We start from the raw sequence: 17,708 nt of genomic DNA, 5'->3' as shown, positions 1-17,708 counted from the left end.
CACTACAGTAAAAACAACAAACTGGTTGGTCTCCATTTGGGATCAACCACTTCAGCCTCCAAAGGAGACACATGGCTCTTACCAACTGAGGCATTGCCATAGCCACCAATTACATGCACCAGTACTTTCAATTACCAACAAACTAAATTGGGGACAAATACTGCTCCCCTCAAACATCCAGCAAACTCCACAAAAGTAACCAGTCTCCCCAGAATCTTACCCACAATGCTAAATATCAAAGGCACTTTCATCTACAATTCTAACAAACGCCTGAGCTCAGTCAAGCATTCACAAAACATAAGGGTCACAAACCAGATTGTTCACTGACATACCATCAGAGATTCTTCGTTTGTCACACTCAGGCTGGATTTATTGTTTCCAAAGGAGATTTGTCACAACCTGGCTCAAGGTTGAGCAAAGACAGGGAGGATTTTTTACATTTTCACACATATGCACAGTTACTCTTGAACTATATTAAGCAACAAAGGCATCACAGTGCACATAGGAGGTCACTGCTGCCTTTTTGCAGGCTTCTGATTATGGGCTAATATCGCCTGCTGTTGGTTTGGCAGGCTCTTAACAGTGTAAAATGGACAGGAATTTTTTTTTAAAGCAGTATTTGTGTGGACAGAATCTTTTTTTAGAACAAAGAATGAAAAACCCTGTTTTAAGACATACACGTATATGTGTGGACTAAGGTTGAGGTAAAGTGGAGCTGATGGCACTAAAAGTACACTTTGGGCCTGTACAAACAATAAGAACTGGGTTCAAAATGCTCTTGTTCTGCTATTACTGTTACTTGTACATATCAGGCTTTTATCATTATCCATTCTAACACTAGATACTGACAGTAATACCTCACAGGAAAAATGAGACACAATACTATGATTTCATTATTTTAGTATGAATCACCTCCCAGCCAGTATGGACTTTAAGACACATAAAATAGCAATTAAAGTCACATTACACTAAATCTATAACTTTTTGAACCAATTCCACATAAACAGTCCATAAAACACACACATAATTAACTCACAAACTTCTTAAACCCATATGTTCATGTGTTGTTTTCATTGGGGAAAAGCTGAAGTTGCATTTTTCAACACTGCACCAGTTTACAAATTGAAGAATATTGTCTGTAAGCAAAGAAATACCTCCATCCACATTTCACTGTAGACATGGAAAATGCTAAAAAATGAAGCCAATTAAACTAGAACACGTCAATTATACTTTTTTATATTTCCAGTATATCTCCTCAGTGTAATATAGAACACTGTTTCTAAAACTAAAACATCAGGATATGGGGCTGGGCAATATGGCTGAAAACTGTATCACGATATAAGTGTTTTATATCAGTCGATATCGATAATAACTATTTTTTATTACCTATTTAAAATAAGGACCAGGAGAAAAATACATTCAATTTAAACGTTTTTAGCTTAAATTTAACCTTCCTCTGATTATAATCCCCTCAGCTATCAGTAAACACAGTAAACACACAGGAACTATTCAATCATATTTTTATTGCAAGTGTTTTAACAAAAAAATAATAATAAATCGACAATTTCTTCGCTCGCTGCTGCGCTCGCTTTCTATTTCTCATCTCAGTTGTCACGAAGCATCAAACACGAGACAACGAGATGGCGCAACTGAACTTGATACTGTTATGTGATTGGTGTGTTAGCGTGTCACTCCCACTGATCAGCGATTACTCCCTACATTGCTCAGTTACCTGACAGCGAGTGCCTTTGTTCATGCAACCAACCTCGCTTTCTTCCAATGAAGAAAAAAAATTAGCGAACGTTTTATCGAACGCATTTTTTATTGATCTTGATTATGTGTCTATCGCGAGACATATCGTTATTGTTTTATCGCCCAGCCCTATCAGGACGTATATCCATCATGGGAACATGTCAGCGCTTACTTTTCAGAGCCACTCTCTCAAGATCACAATTTCATTCAGTTATTTATATTCAGATTTAAATTAAATCAAATAATCAGCATAAAATAGTTACATCAGCCTTGAAAATAAATACGACACCACAAAACCAGAATTTATCATTTTAAAACAACTAGGCAACATAGTCATTCATCATGAGGAAACAGTCTGCTTTGTTAAGATAAATCTGATTTAAATACAGAGTTTTCCAGACTAAGTATTGGAATCATCACGAAGTGGTAGCAATAGCATCAAATGCCACTTGAAAAGACAACTGGATCACTTCTAAACTACAATGCTTCCAGCACAGTTCAGCGGAGACAAACCAATGTGTGGATATACTGATATAAAATACAACTGATATTTTACAAAAGAAACAAAAAAACAAAACAAAACAAAACCATTCAGACAAATAATTACAATCACAAAATGAAAAGAAGCCTCAGCAACTGTGCCCTAACACATGAATCATGTGATGCTTAAAGCAGGACAAAATGGACATCAGTGAGGCAGCAGAGGCTAGTGTGGGTCAAACTCCAAAAAGACTGAATTCTACACTTTCCATAATGCAGGAGAATCTTCTCATCAGAGCATCTCTGTCTAGAAGATGCTCTCATCATTTTAAAATCCAAAATGTTATTTGTAGTCTCCAACCTGCGAGTTTGCCCTCATTCCTAAGGATGAGTAAATCTGGATGGAACCACAGGGCCTGGAAACAGAAGTCTCATGATTCACGTATAGCTCAATGAATTTTGTACTGCACTACCAAGAGAATACAGGAAGTGCAAGAATAGTGCAATTCTGTCCAGTGACAGTTCCTTGTTGACTGTTGAACTAGCAAGTGGCCACAAGTCCAGTTCCTAACCTCTCTGCACATCTTGGCTCATTCATTCTTCCTCAGAACCTGCACAGTGACCGATAGCAGCAATACAGACCCACTGGAAAAGAAACTAAACATCCAACATCACAATTAATTTCTCAGAGCAAGGACAATATCAAAATACAGGTGATTATGCTGTAATACAGAAAACGTACTGCAAAACAGCCATATGTTACATCAAGATTACCAAGAGGAAACCGTATACCTACAATGGCAAACATCATTTTTCACAAAGAATGAATCAATCAGCGCATTTATTCACTGCATTATGATCACATCCAATGACATAATAGACAACTCAGAACAGACAGTGCAAAACGACTCATTTCTAGCCTTTTATACATGTATGCATGTGTAATAGTACAAATGTGTTTGAAAACAGCCATAACCTGGCAAAAGGTTGAATAGCACAAAGCACAAAGAGTTTAAAGTGTCTGCAGTAAAGAAAGGAAACACCTCGACTTTTCAAGCAGTGCAAAGTCAAGAAAAATGCAAATGGCACATAACTTCACAAACAGCAAAAAAACATGAAAAACTCATCACCCACTGGTTCATTCTAAGATAGCAATTATTGATGACAGTGTATTGTTGACAAATAAGCATCAGCACTATACCATACTCTCCTGTGCATGAACCTTTTCTTAGCAGCATATCATTTTGTTTAAAGCAGGGGTGGCTTGTTTCTAACTTCATACTTGTATTTTCCCATATTATTAACTTTTTGAACCAGCACATGCTTAGTTAAATGAAGCCCTGTCCCAAAAAATGACATTTATATATCACAGTGAACAGGACAATCAGGCACAGCGGGCCCTAAAGCAAGAGCCTCTGCTGAAGTGATTCTCACATGCGTTTCTCATTCAGGAGTCCAGTGGCTCAGTTCAAGGTAGGGATGTCCTGATCATGTTTTTCTGATACCAGTCCTTTAATACTGAGTACCTGCTGAGTCAGAGTCTGCTCTGACTCTTTATTTTTACCACTTTTATTTTATTTTCTCCTAATACAGATGCACAGTGCATACTTTCAAAGTGCAGTTGTAGAATGAGGAATGAGTTGTAATGCGGGACTCAGGCACCAGAGACCAGGGTTTGCTGCATCCACATGAGGCCAGAATGACGCTTCTACAACACTTTGGATACATGGAGGTTTTGGTCAATTAATCAGAAAGAAAAAAACCTCCGGCCTGATGCTTTAAGTCACCGTTAACTTTATGAAAATTCTTATTATTAAAGCAAACCTACAAGCGTTCCTAGATGTTTAACTAAGTGCTGTGTGTTGCCTAAACAGACCACAGAAACAATCGTCATGCTTTCTTTGCTATGAGAGGCCATTAAGATATACGCTGCCATTTGTGGACATTTTGAAACTGTGTTTGGTGTTACTTCGGAACTTTTCAGATGCTCTCATTGATCAACTTTCAATATTTTGTTGATTTAAAAAAAAAACATATCCAGATCACATTACTTTACATTTCATCCAAAACATATTTGCTGTTTTAAACTAGAAAATGTGAAAATGTCATTTCGATGAGGCACGGTCGCCTGGGAATATATTAGATATCTTTACCTTTGAAATCGCCTCTTATTAGTCGCCTTCTCTGGATGACTTATTTCCAAATTACACAACACAACTGTGGATATGTTTGGTCCATTTTGAAATAACTGGTAATGCTTATGAATGTTTGATGAATTATGCTGTTTCAATTCCTCAGATTAAAGCCCAGTGTGGCTCTACAGGAAACTCCCACCCAGACTGAAGGGGGTGAACTTCTGGGCCTGCTGAGCTCCAATCTCAGCCACGTACAGAGCCCCTGTCTTCAGGTCCAGGTCTACCAGGTGGGGCTTCACTTCATCAGCCAGCTGGATCACACTGACCACTCTACACTGGCCAATCAAACCCACTGGTGGAGCATCCAGCAGCGAAATCTGGTTGGTGTTGAGCTGGACAACAACAAAGTACTTCTTGTCCGGGGTCAGGCGGACGGAGTAAGGCGCATCCTCGGTGAAGCAGCTCCCCCAAGTCCCCAGCCAGTCCCCGGTGACAGAGTTAAAGACCTGGATCCTCTTATTCCCTCTGTCAGCAACCCATACCCTCTGGTCGTTGTCCACAGTCACACTGTGGGGGATGTAGAACTGAGCCATGCCTTGTCCTTTCTCTCCGTGCATCCACAACAGCTCCTGCTCTTTGGACAGTTTAATGAGGCGGTTGTTCATTCCACCATCACCATCCACGATGTACATCTCTCCAGAGTCATGGATGAAGATCTCAGCCGGCTGGTCGAACTGTAGAGGGTTAAACCCAGAGCCCGCCTTCCCCGGTGTACCAAGCACCTGACAAATACAAGAAATATTCTATTTGTCTTGTCTGATTTTACATATCACATTAAATGCTAAATCCAAGATAGTGGAACCTGAACCAAGGATGACTAGAATCAAATCAAATCCTGGGTAAAGCTTTCACCTTCAAGAGCTTCCCAGATGGGGAGTACTGTTTGATGCAGTGGCCGTATTGGCCCTTCCCCACATCTGTGATCCACACTGTGGGGTTTGATGAGGCAGCGTCCGCTAGAAATATCCCATGAGGCATCTCCAGGGTGGTTGTGTTCCAGGACATGAGAAAATCTCCATCTGTGGTGAACACCAGCACCTTAGGCACATTGTCACCTAAGAGCAAACACACCAGGAAACACATTATATCTTGATTTGATTTTTGCCGATGGTTGTTGCCATGACGAATAATAAGAGACTAGAGTAAGAAAACAAATAACATATGTGTGTGTGTGTGTGTGTATACACACACACACACACACATATATATATTCTATTATGGAAATCATGGGTTGTAAACATACCAAGAGGAAATTGTTTGACAAGCATTTAATAGTTTACAGTGGGCACATCTCTGCTTCAATCAAGTCAACTTTAAAGCTCAAACAACTCAGTATCAATGCATGATTCACAAACAGCTATATAGGATTCAAATTTGGAACTCTTAGTGACGTGGAAAGTTTCGAATCTGGATACACACTCACACATCATCAATGAATTCAAGCCATAACTCGATGAACTCAGAATCAGAAACAGAAAATTTTTATTGCCAAGTATGGTTTTACACATTCGAGGAATTTGCTTTGGTGAGGTTGGTGCATGACACATCTATTAAAAAGACGCTATTAAAAAAGTAAAAATATAACAGTAAGTAAAAAATATAACAATAAGTAAAAAATAGAACAATAGTAAAAAAAATAGAACAATAAGTAAAAAATAGAACAATATATATGTATATATACACAAGACTGTTTTTTGTTTTTTTCCAACTGAGATCACTTTACCTCTCTGTGCCACATACACCACTCCAGCGTACTGGTTAACGGCCACTCCGAACACCTCCCCGGTGAACAGCTCGGAGTACTTGGGCCAGCTCAGGTCCAGTTTGTACAGGGGTCTGCCCAACAGCTGGTAGTCATGTCTGAGGCTGTGGCTGCCGGGCTGCTGGGTGCTGAGCGTGCCGTACAGCACCATCATAAGCAGAACTAATGAGACCATACTAAACGCTATCAAACACGTATGGCCTCTCTTTTTCACAAACATCAGTGGTCTCTGTGCTCTTGCTGCTGACTCGTGTTACGTTTAGTATCCTGTTCCCTATTTTTAACACCGCTTGACAGGGTACTGACTAAAGTAATCTATTGTTAGCTACACAGACGAAGCGTAAATTTGATACCTGTTAATATGCTCTAAATAGGTAAAATAGGTAATTTATAAGCATTTAAGACCCACTGACCACACTCAAGGTACAATTCACTTCCTACCCTCTCCTAAAAGAAAACAAAACAGCGTGACAAGCCAGAAAGAATAACACATAGCATTTCCGTTCGAGGGATCGCAATAAAAGCATCACTGAAAACTCAAGCTCGTGGCTAATGCTCTGCTGGTCAGGTTACAGGGACAGCAAAAGATTAGACTCAACGTGTGAATAAATACTAAAGACATTTAGGTTTGGTCGGGCAAATCGTTTGCGTACGTGCTCGTGTTTTACATTGACTGTTGCGACAGCTTCAACACTATTACTTAAGAATTTGAAGTTTAGGGCAAACCTTTTCGGTAACTTGACGCGGAAAAACGTTTGACCAAAGCGTAGTGAAGCACGGCTGTGACGTCATGACGCGTTGACGCAGCACTGGTTGTGGAGGAGACTGTTTCCCCGACAGTAGTTTAGTTACATTTATTTTTTTCAACATTTTTTTTATCGCAGGGCGAATGACAGTCCGAGAGGGACACAGACACCTTCCGTATAGTATAAGCCATCGAAGAATTGACTCCATGGAAGTTGTAGATAGCCCGCTCAATCTCGTAAGTTTCAGTCTTGATGTTGCAATAACAGGCTAACGTTACTGTAGCTAGGAGATTGCATAGGTAAGCTACACTAGCTACCTCCCATAGTAAGTTAGCAGCTAGCTGCTCTGTTGTTCGCCTTGTTCGTGTTGGTGACTGATAGCTAAGACGTACTATAACGTTATACGATACATTTTGGTTTTGTCTTCGACAATGCACAAGACGTTTGATGTTGGAACATACTACTGTCAGGTTGTTATGGCTATATATTGTTAAGAGTTCATGTTATCAGCGAGAGACGAATGTGTTACTTGTTAACTTGTTTACAAGGCCACTTGATAATAACGTACTGTTAGCAGGCTTTCTTAAAAATGCCATATTGCTACACTTCCCTAAACTCAATTACACAGGGTACCAATGAAACAAAATGCTCGAGACTTCAGTATTATTTAATCTTTAAAATGTCTCGTTGTTGTCAGTTAAGGACTAGCAGTGGGAGTTCAATTTGCCTGATTTGATTTAACGTAACAGAAATTCTGCAATCAGCATTATAAGCACTGTGGGGTTAGCATTTAGAAGTGTCAGATACAGCCTATATACAGAGCTGAGTGTAACAAATAAAAGGAAAAACCAACATAAAGTGGATCAGTCAGGGGTTTCTTCACTATGATCCTCCAGAACAGCTTCAGTGTTCCTCCTATTAGATTGTCCTCCTGTGTGGAGCTCTACTGGAGGGATGAGCACGTTTCTCTCAAAAGGTATTTAGTGGTATGTTGGTGGTGGATAGCCTCAGTTTGTGTCTCTCATGTAGTGTTGGGACATTCAAGTAAGAATTGAGCGTCAGTTTTTTGTTGTTGTCGTTTCTCCCAGAAGAAGAAATCCCTGCCAATCACACTTCTGCTTTGAAGGTATTTCCTGAGTCCTCAGACTCCTGACCATCTGGATAAACAAATCATTCTGTACAGTGCACTATAAAAAAAACTTTTGTAACTCTTTTCCCTAATCCAAACAATAACGCTATCTTGAAATTATACATTTTGTTGCCGGCTCTGTAGGATATTTTCAAATAAAATAGTGTTTTTTTTATTTTTCTGTGACAGTAGAGATGTAGAGGTAAGGAGAGGCAGGTATGACATGCAACAAACATTCCCAGCCCAAATTGAATCAGGGACATTGTTATGTGGTATGCCTCTCCACCACAAATATGTGAATCCTTTGATTCTCATTACACACTGAGTGAGCCCTCATGCCCTGTAGGTGTCTTTGAATCCTCTTTCTAAGTCACCGAGATCTTTTCCTCTTGCCACCTTTAGCCAAAATTGAGGTCAGTTGAGGCACCACTCATTTACTCTAATTTGTCATGTATCTGTGCATAAATGAGTCTATCCTTTAGATTTTAATTAATCAAGATTTCGCATAATCAGTTTTTTTTAATCCTAGAAACATACTGAAAATGCAAAATAGGGCTGTGACTTTTTGTATATCAAGTTGTTGTGCGGTTCTGCTCATCGTCCGTCTGACTTTTCGGTTGCCCTCTTCAAGAATCTCATCTAACGTCTAAAACAGCGGTGCCTCATCTGTTGTTCGAGCCTTCTTGTGCCGTGACATTCGCTGTGCAGTCTGCACACTGTGCACTGTTTCTCCATCACCAACTTGGTTTTCCATCAAGTCCAATTCAGCCAGGATCACTTAGCTTGCACGCTTCTTCTCCACATCAAAGTAATGGTCTTTATACTGTGCATTGAAGTGCAGTCGCGATGCAGTACAGGGGTTTGTTGTCCCTCTGACCAAAATATGTGTGAACAGCCTCTAATAGAGTGCTTTTAGCAGTGCAACAGATGCATCAGATGAGCATATCTCCTTTGTTAACTGCTCAGTGGAGGCAAGAAAAGAAAGAATGTTCTCAATTAAAGCCCACTTGTGTGCACTGAGTGTTGCAGGTAGATCATTATCTATGTACACAGCCAGGGCTCGCTTTTGCTACAAAAGGCTGTCATATAATACATATTCTTCCACCTTGTTGCCACATCTTGCTGGAGCCTTTTTGGTGGCATTCTGAACTGTGCTTGCAAAGTCTGTAGGCGCAAATAGGCAAGCAGAGAATGCTTTAAGTGGCCCACAATTTTCCTGCCTGTTGCTATAACATCCAATATACTGCACTGACTCGGCACTCCCTTGTTGACCACTAAATGAATAGTGTGGGCCATGCATGGTACGCTTTTCAGATGGCTGTCCTCCATGGCCTTTCCTCTATTCCTCCATTGTCTTGGAACACCGCATGCACTTTTGATTTACCAGTTTTCCAAGTTTCAGACATATTGACAAATGCCTCAGCAATGGCTGTGAGCCCTTAAACTGTTGCACATGAAGGAAAATCTTTTTCAGCTTGAAATTTATGTCATTCCATTGCACAGCATGCCAGTGGGGCTGACATGTGATCTCCAAATGTCTGTAGTAAAACTAAGGGTTGAAATATCTGTAGCCAGGAGTTTATGTGTAACGGGGTCAATATGCACGATTAGTGTACGAAATCCAATGTCCTCCATTACAGAGAATGTCTGATCATCCAAAGGGATGAATTCCATTACTTTTTCAGTCGTACTTTTTGCTTTGGTACAGTCACTACCAAGGCAACAGATGGAATCGATGCTCAGGGGGAATTGTCATATTGTTGCCTCACTATATTTAGCGTGTTGTTCCAGGTGTCGTGCCTTCAAGTGGTGAATTAAACTTAAAGTGCTGAAGGTTTTTTGCTGATGTACCACCTCTAGAAAGTTCAGCTGAACAGCTTTTCTTTGGTATTGGTTAGAAACTGTGAAATACTGCCATACTGCTGATGTCAACGCTGCTGGGCTGCTTTTGTTTTGCTTTGCTAGTCAGGGCTACTTATGTGAGTTTGGAGGGTTCTATGGCCCTCTTGTGCTGAATATTGGAAGTGCACCTCATATTTATTTAAAAGCTATTATCTCTCTCTTCCCGGGTTGGGCCTTTCTGTGTGAAGTTTGCATGTTCTTCCCGTGCATGCGTGGGTTCTCCCCGGGCACTCCGGCTTCCTCCCACAGACCAAAAACATGCTCATTAGGTTAATTGGTGACTCTAAATTGCCCCTAGGTGTGAGTGTGAGTGTGAATGATTGTGTGTTTGTGCCCTGCGATCGGCTGGCGACCGGTCCAGGGTGTACCCCGCCTCCCGCCCGTTGACAGCCGAGATAGGCTCCGGCCCCCCCGCGACCCCGAAAGGGATAAGCGGCATAGAAAATGGATGGATGGATATTATCTCTCTTTGTAGTCAGTCATTAATGGCACATTGTATTCACACACCCACACACACACACACACACACACACACACACACACACACACACACATTTGGTCCAAATTTTTTGTACATTTGGCTATTTTTGGCCAAACCTAGCAATGCTAGGTTTTGTAAAACAAGTTTTGTAAAACCTGCATCTCAAAAGGTGTTTTCAAAATCTTTGCTTTAGTGACTCCATTTGCATATCCATCCATCCATCCATCCATCCATCCATCCATCCATCCATCCATCCATCCATCCATCCATCCATCCATCCATCCATCCATTTTCTATAACGCTTATCCCTTTTGGGGTTGTGGGGCCATTTGCATATGAAGAAGCCAAAATGTAGAGGAAAGTATTTCAAAATATCTGTATACATGTAGACAAGACCTAATTCTGTCTTTTCTACCCACTTCCACCTTATTCTAGACACTCTGCCCCTTTTGAAACAATTCTGCCACCTACTGACTGCACTCCTTGTATGTTTTTGACTTACCTTTTTCCAATTTCCCTCCATGTATCTGCCTGTCTTCAGGCTCATCAGCAGTGCAGGAAGGCAGATCGTTTGCTTGTGGCTGGAAAGTATGAAGAGGCCATCTCGTGCCATGGAAAAGCAGCAGGTAGGTCTGGGACTCATATAGTAGGGTCAGCAACATTTCTTACATAATTATTCTTTTAGAGTAAATTTTACACATACTTATATCAAGGTTTTCATTGTTTTGTTCTTGAAGTTGAACAATGAGTTAAAGTCACCTGACCTCAATCCATCTGAGCATGCATTTGACTCCCTGTGAGTGGTAACTTTGCTACCAAATTTTAGATATGATGACTTTATTAAAGTTACTGTCCCCCACAGTTGGGGACTATGTCCTCAAATGAAAGCTTAGAGACAACACCAACACCTCACCATCATTATTTCATTTCCAATCCAATGCTGGAGTATAGAACCAACATAACAAACTGTTAAACAAAGTGGCATATCTCATGGAATTAATGTAAACTGCTACAGCATTCATTGTGTGAGTAGTTAAGTATGTATTGAGAGCCTTTATTGGTTGCCTGTGTTTTCAAAAAAACTTGCATCCTCTATCTGCATCGATAATGGAAGTTTGTGGACTCACACGGACAGGCAAAGGTGTTGACCTCTTCCAGGTTGCTCAGCTGTCTGTCTTTGTCTCTGTTGCAGATCTTTTGACAGATGCAATGAAGACAACAGAGTGTGAACAGGTGAGACACCTACTGTGTGTGTGTGTGTGCGCGCGCATGCGTATACACATAGGATAAGGAACAGAAGAGCAGAAGAGTACAGTTACATAATAAAAGTAAAGTATAATACTTAAGTACAATTTTGAGGCACTTGCACTTTAATTGAGTCTTTCAGTGTTGTATCATTGTATGAGTGTGGATGAGCTGTGGGTGCTATGCACCATTTACTGAATTCTGGTGAAATAAGGTCTCAGTTCTTGTCCTTTTAGATCTATGTGTATGGTGTAAGATCGCTGTCAAAAAGACGTGTCCATAATCAAAGTTTCGTATTTGTAAAGTTAACAATTTGTGTGTCATAAAAGTTGTTTTACACAAAATTCTGCTGTCATATACATGAGTCAGTGAAATTGGGTTGGGGTTACGATTGAGTGAGTTAAACTGGTTCAAAATTAACATCAAAGGGAGAAAGTTTATCTCAGTCTTGGAGATCATGAGTTACATGATGATACATGACATCTGTTTTGGGGTTGCTCAAGGCAGCTACATCGGTCCATTACTGTTCTCACTATACATGCTGCCACTTGGCATCATCATTATGTGTGTACAATGTGTGTTTCCATAGTTACACAGATGACACACAACTGGACCTCTCTGCTGAACTAAACGATGCTGCACCTATAAACTCCATTACAAACCAGTGTTTCCTCTAGGATTTTTTTCAGCAGCGGGGGCAGGCTCTCTGGGGAGCCGTGGCAGCGTAAACAAATGACACTTGACTGCAGATTTTACTTTTACAACCTGCTTATTGTCTTGTATTAATTGTCTGTTAAAGGCTGAATGTGAATGTGAATGTGTCTGTAACCCCCGCTCCTCCCCCCTGCTCAGTGCGTACACACTGAAGCCACCACACATCATGTAGTTGACCAATCACGTGCGGCTTGAACAAAAAAAAAGTCGAGAAAAAAAAAAACCTAAGCGGCTCTCGCTCCGGCTGCCAGGCAGGAGGCTCCGATAGTTCAAAGAGCCGTTTCGTTCGCGGCCAACACATCACTACTGACTAGCGTCATCTTCATCAGCTGTCTATCTCTTCTTAGAGAAATATCTGAACAAGCTCATCTGAAAATGCAGTCAGCAGTTACATCATGACGTGTAGATATTAGCTTAATGCTATCAATTAGTTTACTCACGTTAGCCAGGACTGAGTTGGTACCAGGCCCAATTAACTTAAGCTACTGATATGTTACGTAGTGTTAGCTGGCCATCGATATTTTGCGAATGTCTTTTAACTTGTAAAATCTATTATGAGTTATCTTAAGCTAATAAGTCTACCTTTTCTCTGGTAAGTCGCTGCCCTATTTTCCAAGACGACACTGCTCTGACTCTCTGACCTGTTGCCTGGGTGCTTGACGTGATGTCAGTTTCAAGGCCGCGCTCTCGCGAGTAATTAACGTGGGCCTCTGCTGTGAAGCTGGAGACATGCGGCGGTGGTGTATTTGTGACAAAAAAAAGGAAAAAAATTTTTTTGAAGGAGCGGCAGCTAGAATTTAGGAATGGCGCCCGCCACTCCTAAATGAATGTAGAGGAAACACTGTAAACTGTCTCTTGGCAGTAAATAAATGGATGAGCAATAATTTCTTAAAATTAAATGAGGACAAAATTGAAATTATACTACTCCTAAAACAAAACAAGAAATGCTGAATAATCTGGGGAAATTAACTCCCTGGATTAAATCTGAGGTTACGAGTCAACATTAAACATACATCATACATCAAAATACATTTCAAGCCGACTTGATTACTGTAACACACTATTTACTGCCCTCCCCCAAAAAATACACTCAGGGAATTCAGCTCATTCAAAACTCTGCAGCTCAGCTGTTAACCAGAACCAAGAGGAGCGAAAACATTAGTCCAGTTTCAGCTGCTCTGCTTCGGCTTCCTGTCACCTTTCAAATTGATTTTAAGGTCCTCCTCCTTATATGTAACGATTAACAGGCTAGGACCAAGATGCACTGTTAACTCCCTTGGTCACTATTTGCCTTCAAGGGCATTTTAGTCATCTGCTGCTGGTCTATTAGAGGTTTCCAGTGACATTATTATTATTATTATTATTATTATTATTATTATTATTATTATTATTATATTTATTTACTACTGCTTTACAGACAAGGCTGCATACTGAGAGCCAGTGAGTTTTTGTCTTGTATCAGTGTGATATGTCAGTGTTACTGTTCATATTGCGAGGTCTGTGGCTGGTTTTGATACTCTGTGTTCTTAGGCTCGTCTGTCCATGGAGCTACAGAGGGACAGTCATATCAAACAGCAGAGACTGATCCAAGAGCGCTGGAAGAGAGAGGCTCGTCGTGAGGCAACAAAGGCCCGACCTGGACCGGTGCATCCGTCCAGTGGCCCAGCGCTTCTTACCCAAACCCAGTCCACAGGCCAGTTGCAGCTCCATGGTACCACAGGCCTTTCAGCTGCGGAGTGTGGAGGAATCAGGGAGAGAGAGTACGACACCTTGCTTTATCAGCTTCAAACACGGCAGAGTGGAGGCTGCCAGCCTTTGACTCCACCATGCCCTGGGTCTAAGACCACCAAAGACGACAAAACTCGCTTGGAGGAACAACAGACCACCATTGAGGACCTGCGGCGCCTGGTCGACCACCTGATGAATGAAAACCAGAGATTGGTGGCCGACAACGAGCGGCTTCAATCGGAAAACACCAGGCTGCGCTCTGAGGCAGCTGAGGCAGCAGACTTTGTTGAGCGTTCGGAGCTCTGGGTGCTCCCTCAAGCAGGTGGCGCCATGGGAACAGCGGGTGGGCAGGAAAGGAAAAGCACAGGGAAGGGGAAGGAGATTGCAATCCCTCAGCTGCCTCCGCTGGAGATGCCAGCTCAGGAAGATCTGTGTCTGGATGACCTGCCTCCTCTGGAGCTGCCAGAGGACATCCAGAATGAACTACAGGAGCTACTGGACAGGGATAAACTGTGACAAGAGACGTGCCTCTCTCTCTGTCTCTCTGTCTCTGTCTCTCTCTCTCTCTCTCCCTCCCTCTCCCTCTCTCCTTCCCTCTCTCTCTCCCTCTCTCTCTCTCTCTCTCTCTCTCTCTCTCACACACACACGCACACACACACACACACACACACAGGCATCGGGGTTCAGCCAAAATGTTTGACATCTTAAACCCACAGGCTCTGTCTGATCAGACCTCTGCACAAGTAAGTGGACAGCACTATCAAGAATATTCCATGAGAATAATTCAGGTGCAGCAGAATGATCAGGAAGATGTCAGTCAATCTAGAGTTCTAATCTGGAAGATTAAGCGATAATACCGACATCAGTAGTTCAATGCAGTCCAAGTCAAAGGTAAAGGAATCGTTCACCCACAGATCATGCCAGCTGGGACCTCAGTGAGGTTGTATGTCAGTATGTCGTTCAGTGAGCTCTGTATCAGCCTTCAACATGTCCATTCTTGGCCTTAAAAAGTACAGATGGCAAAATAATTACAATTTTTCCAAATAATTAGTCAAGCTCCACTTACTAGCTTTTTCCACATCTCACCATCTTTCTGTTCTCATATCGCTGAAAACGCATGTTTGGGTCATTTGATGACAGCCAAGATCTGTTCACAGCAACTGAGCAAAGAGCAGATGCAGTTGATACTAAGTGCATGTAGAGTCTGGACATAGCTGTTAAGTCTAAACAACTTAGGCAGCATACATTCAGTGTTCTGAAGCAAAATGATAAGGATGCTTTTTATCCATAAGTGAATTATTTACATAATATTTCATATATTTCTAGAATTACAGAAGTACAGTTGCCAACATATTATGTTAAAAGCTGCTTGAAATATTGTGTTAAGCAGTATGACTTTGGGGCAGCCAATGTGAAATGTTAATTATTTAATAAATATTCAATTAGCAACAATATTACATTGTTTTATTATTACGTTTGTTTTCCAATTTATGTTATTACAAATGTCAATGTGAGTGTCTATTATATTTTTTTACATACTGCAACAGAACCTGGAAATTGAGTTTTCTGTGGCTCTCTATAGGAAAGGAAGAGGAAACGTGCACTCTTTGCCTGAAAGATCGTGAATGAAAAACTGAAGTTGCCTTTTTCTGTCTTGCTCTTCCTTTGTTCAAAATAATCTGACATTAGTGTCTAGTTTTTGAATTAATCTTCTTCCAGGAAGATAATAGGAGACAATGTAATCATAGTCTTTTTTTATCAAAATAGTTATGTTTCAGAACACTAAATATGCTGCTCCAGTACAAGGTCCCAGCAGCCTCAGATGTTACAGGGAATGTGGAATTGAAGCTGTACCATTACTATCACTCGATGCTACACTGACATACAAACTCCACGCTGTTTCATCTCACATGAGGGTGAGTGGGTAATGGCTACATGTAGATCTGTGGATGAACTGTTCCTACAGAGCATCATTGAAAGTGCTCAGCACCACCTATTAACAGTGTCAGAGGTCTGGGTCTAATCCCACCACTCACACACACGTAAGATCAGGATCATGTGCAGTGTGATTCAGACACAGAAAAGCATATTGCTGTTGTTGAGGAAAAACTGCTTCTTTTCCTATAGGGTACTTGAATTAAAGGTTCCAATGATCATTTGTGTTTTTATGAGCAGGTCTTTGACATGGCATGGCTGCCAGTGAGAGAATAAGCATGCTTTGTGATTTTCTTGCAGATTGGTGTTTTTGTGCAACAACAGCAATATACACACACACTGATGGCATGAACCAAAAGCTGGGGTTAGTGGGGATGAAGGCTGAAGCACACGCAGGTGATAGAGCCTTGCAGACACATCCAGTCACTGCTTGTTCACACTGCGAGCAACTAGGTGGAAGAGTCAATGTTTTTTGAAATGCTGACAGACGGCGAGGTTTGCAGCAGGAACGGGACATGTGCTGTTTAGATGCTCTGAGATGAAAACAGCGTTCCTGTGTTTTTGCCCATTTTAGCCTTTTTACCTCAAATGTGAGAAATTTCTGCGTCTCTCTTCTATATAATTTTAAAGGGAATAATTGTGTGTTCTGAACTGTAACAAGTCATTTGAAGACGTCCTCTCGATAACTAATCAAACGTGCTAAGTTAACTCACAAAAAAAAGGCTTCCTGGAAGCCTAGCCAGGAGAAACATTCACATTCTGAAGCACTGTTAGATGTTGAAGTTGGTCAGCAGGAATTAAGTTAAATGGAATAAAACATGCAGGAAAACCAGATGTGGTTCTTTTAAAGCTGCACTAATCAATTTCTGCTCGCTATCGGGCTGACAATCTCCAAAACAAGTTGATAGAGACAGCCTGCACACAGTGTCGAGTTGTAAATGTGTTGTGGCAAATGTGGACTGTTGGACTGTTCACACATCCAGCAGACACAGAGCAACATGAACACTCATTTTGGGCCGTGTTTTTTTTGTGCCACTATATTCATCAGCTAGTCTCTCACCTTGTCTGTCTGTTGTTTGATGCTGGGCAGGTAGTGAGCAGGTAGTTTATTAGACCTTGTTTGCTGAAAATAGATCCCGACAGTTAGGCCTGCTGAGAGCGTATAGAGGGAACATACAGGAAACCAAAACAATGAACTAAAAGAGGCTAAGCAGCTCTGCAGGCCTGCAGCACTACTTAGCCTATTTTAGCTGGTAATACTTATGTGTGGGTTCATCCCGTGAGCCTCACACGTCACATTAGGTAGTCATTTGATTTGGTGATAACATAAAGAAAGCCTTCATTAATGCAGCTTTAACTGAACTGAGCAAGCCTTAAACCTGTAGCAGTCACAACTGTGAAACTTTGAATGGATGTAATCAGTGACATGTTCAGTGAAGACATGATTGGCTGTTGACAGCTGTTGCTTGCAGTCTGAATGCTTGTGGCATGTGCATGCAGACACTATCACATACTTTGAGGCATTTGTACAAACTCATGGACTCACACAACTATATATTTCCTTACTGGAACAATAATAGGATGCAGAACTGGCTGCAAACCGGACATTGTGCTGCGTTCACGACCTATGCAAAACATG

General features: G+C 41.3%; 2 protein-coding genes across 2 annotated transcripts; one reads left to right on the top strand and one right to left on the bottom strand.

Moving 5' to 3' along the window:
* Positions 1–1,054: 1,054 nt before the first annotated feature.
* Positions 1,055–6,658, bottom strand: LOC139350125 (NHL repeat-containing protein 3-like). The gene is made up of 3 exons (XM_070991254.1): positions 6,151–6,658; positions 5,280–5,482; positions 1,055–5,149 (listed from the first exon to the last, which is right to left on the bottom strand). The coding sequence occupies exons 1-3, from the start codon at positions 6,407–6,409 to the stop codon at positions 4,550–4,552; spliced, it is 1,062 nt and encodes a 353-aa protein (XP_070847355.1). The 5' UTR covers positions 6,410–6,658; the 3' UTR covers positions 1,055–4,549.
* Positions 6,659–6,976: 318 nt separating this feature from the next.
* nrbf2b (nuclear receptor binding factor 2b) lies at positions 6,977–16,779 on the top strand. The gene is made up of 4 exons (XM_070990698.1): positions 6,977–7,171; positions 10,989–11,073; positions 11,640–11,680; positions 13,937–16,779. The coding sequence occupies exons 1-4, from the start codon at positions 7,079–7,081 to the stop codon at positions 14,648–14,650; spliced, it is 933 nt and encodes a 310-aa protein (XP_070846799.1). The 5' UTR covers positions 6,977–7,078; the 3' UTR covers positions 14,651–16,779.
* The last annotated feature ends 929 nt before the right edge of the window (positions 16,780–17,708 follow it).

Source organism: Chaetodon trifascialis, chromosome 21, assembly GCF_039877785.1.
Source record: "Chaetodon trifascialis isolate fChaTrf1 chromosome 21, fChaTrf1.hap1, whole genome shotgun sequence".
Classification (NCBI taxonomy): domain Eukaryota; kingdom Metazoa; phylum Chordata; class Actinopteri; order Chaetodontiformes; family Chaetodontidae; genus Chaetodon; species Chaetodon trifascialis.
Note: the sequence above shows the minus strand (reverse complement) of the source record. Positions and strands in the feature narration are given on the sequence as shown.

What these genes read in the sequence shown, in the direction of transcription:
- LOC139350125 (XM_070991254.1), bottom strand. Translation starts at nt 6,409, where the DNA reads ATGTTTGTGAAAAAGAGAGGCCATACGTGTTTGATAGCGTTTAGTATG. An exon ending in GGTGTATGTGGCACAGAGAG is followed by an intron (nt 5,483 to 6,150) that starts GTAAAGTGATCT and finishes GTTTGCTCTTAG; the next exon opens with GTGACAATGTGCCTAAGGTG. An exon ending in CATCTGGGAAGCTCTTGAAG is followed by an intron (nt 5,150 to 5,279) that starts GTGAAAGCTTTA and finishes TGTATTTGTCAG; the next exon opens with GTGCTTGGTACACCGGGGAA.
- nrbf2b (XM_070990698.1), top strand. Translation starts at nt 7,079, where the DNA reads ATGACAGTCCGAGAGGGACACAGACACCTTCCGTATAGTATAAGCCAT. An exon ending in TAGATAGCCCGCTCAATCTC is followed by an intron (nt 7,172 to 10,988) that starts GTAAGTTTCAGT and finishes GCCTGTCTTCAG; the next exon opens with GCTCATCAGCAGTGCAGGAA. An exon ending in AGACAACAGAGTGTGAACAG is followed by an intron (nt 11,681 to 13,936) that starts GTGAGACACCTA and finishes CTGTGTTCTTAG; the next exon opens with GCTCGTCTGTCCATGGAGCT.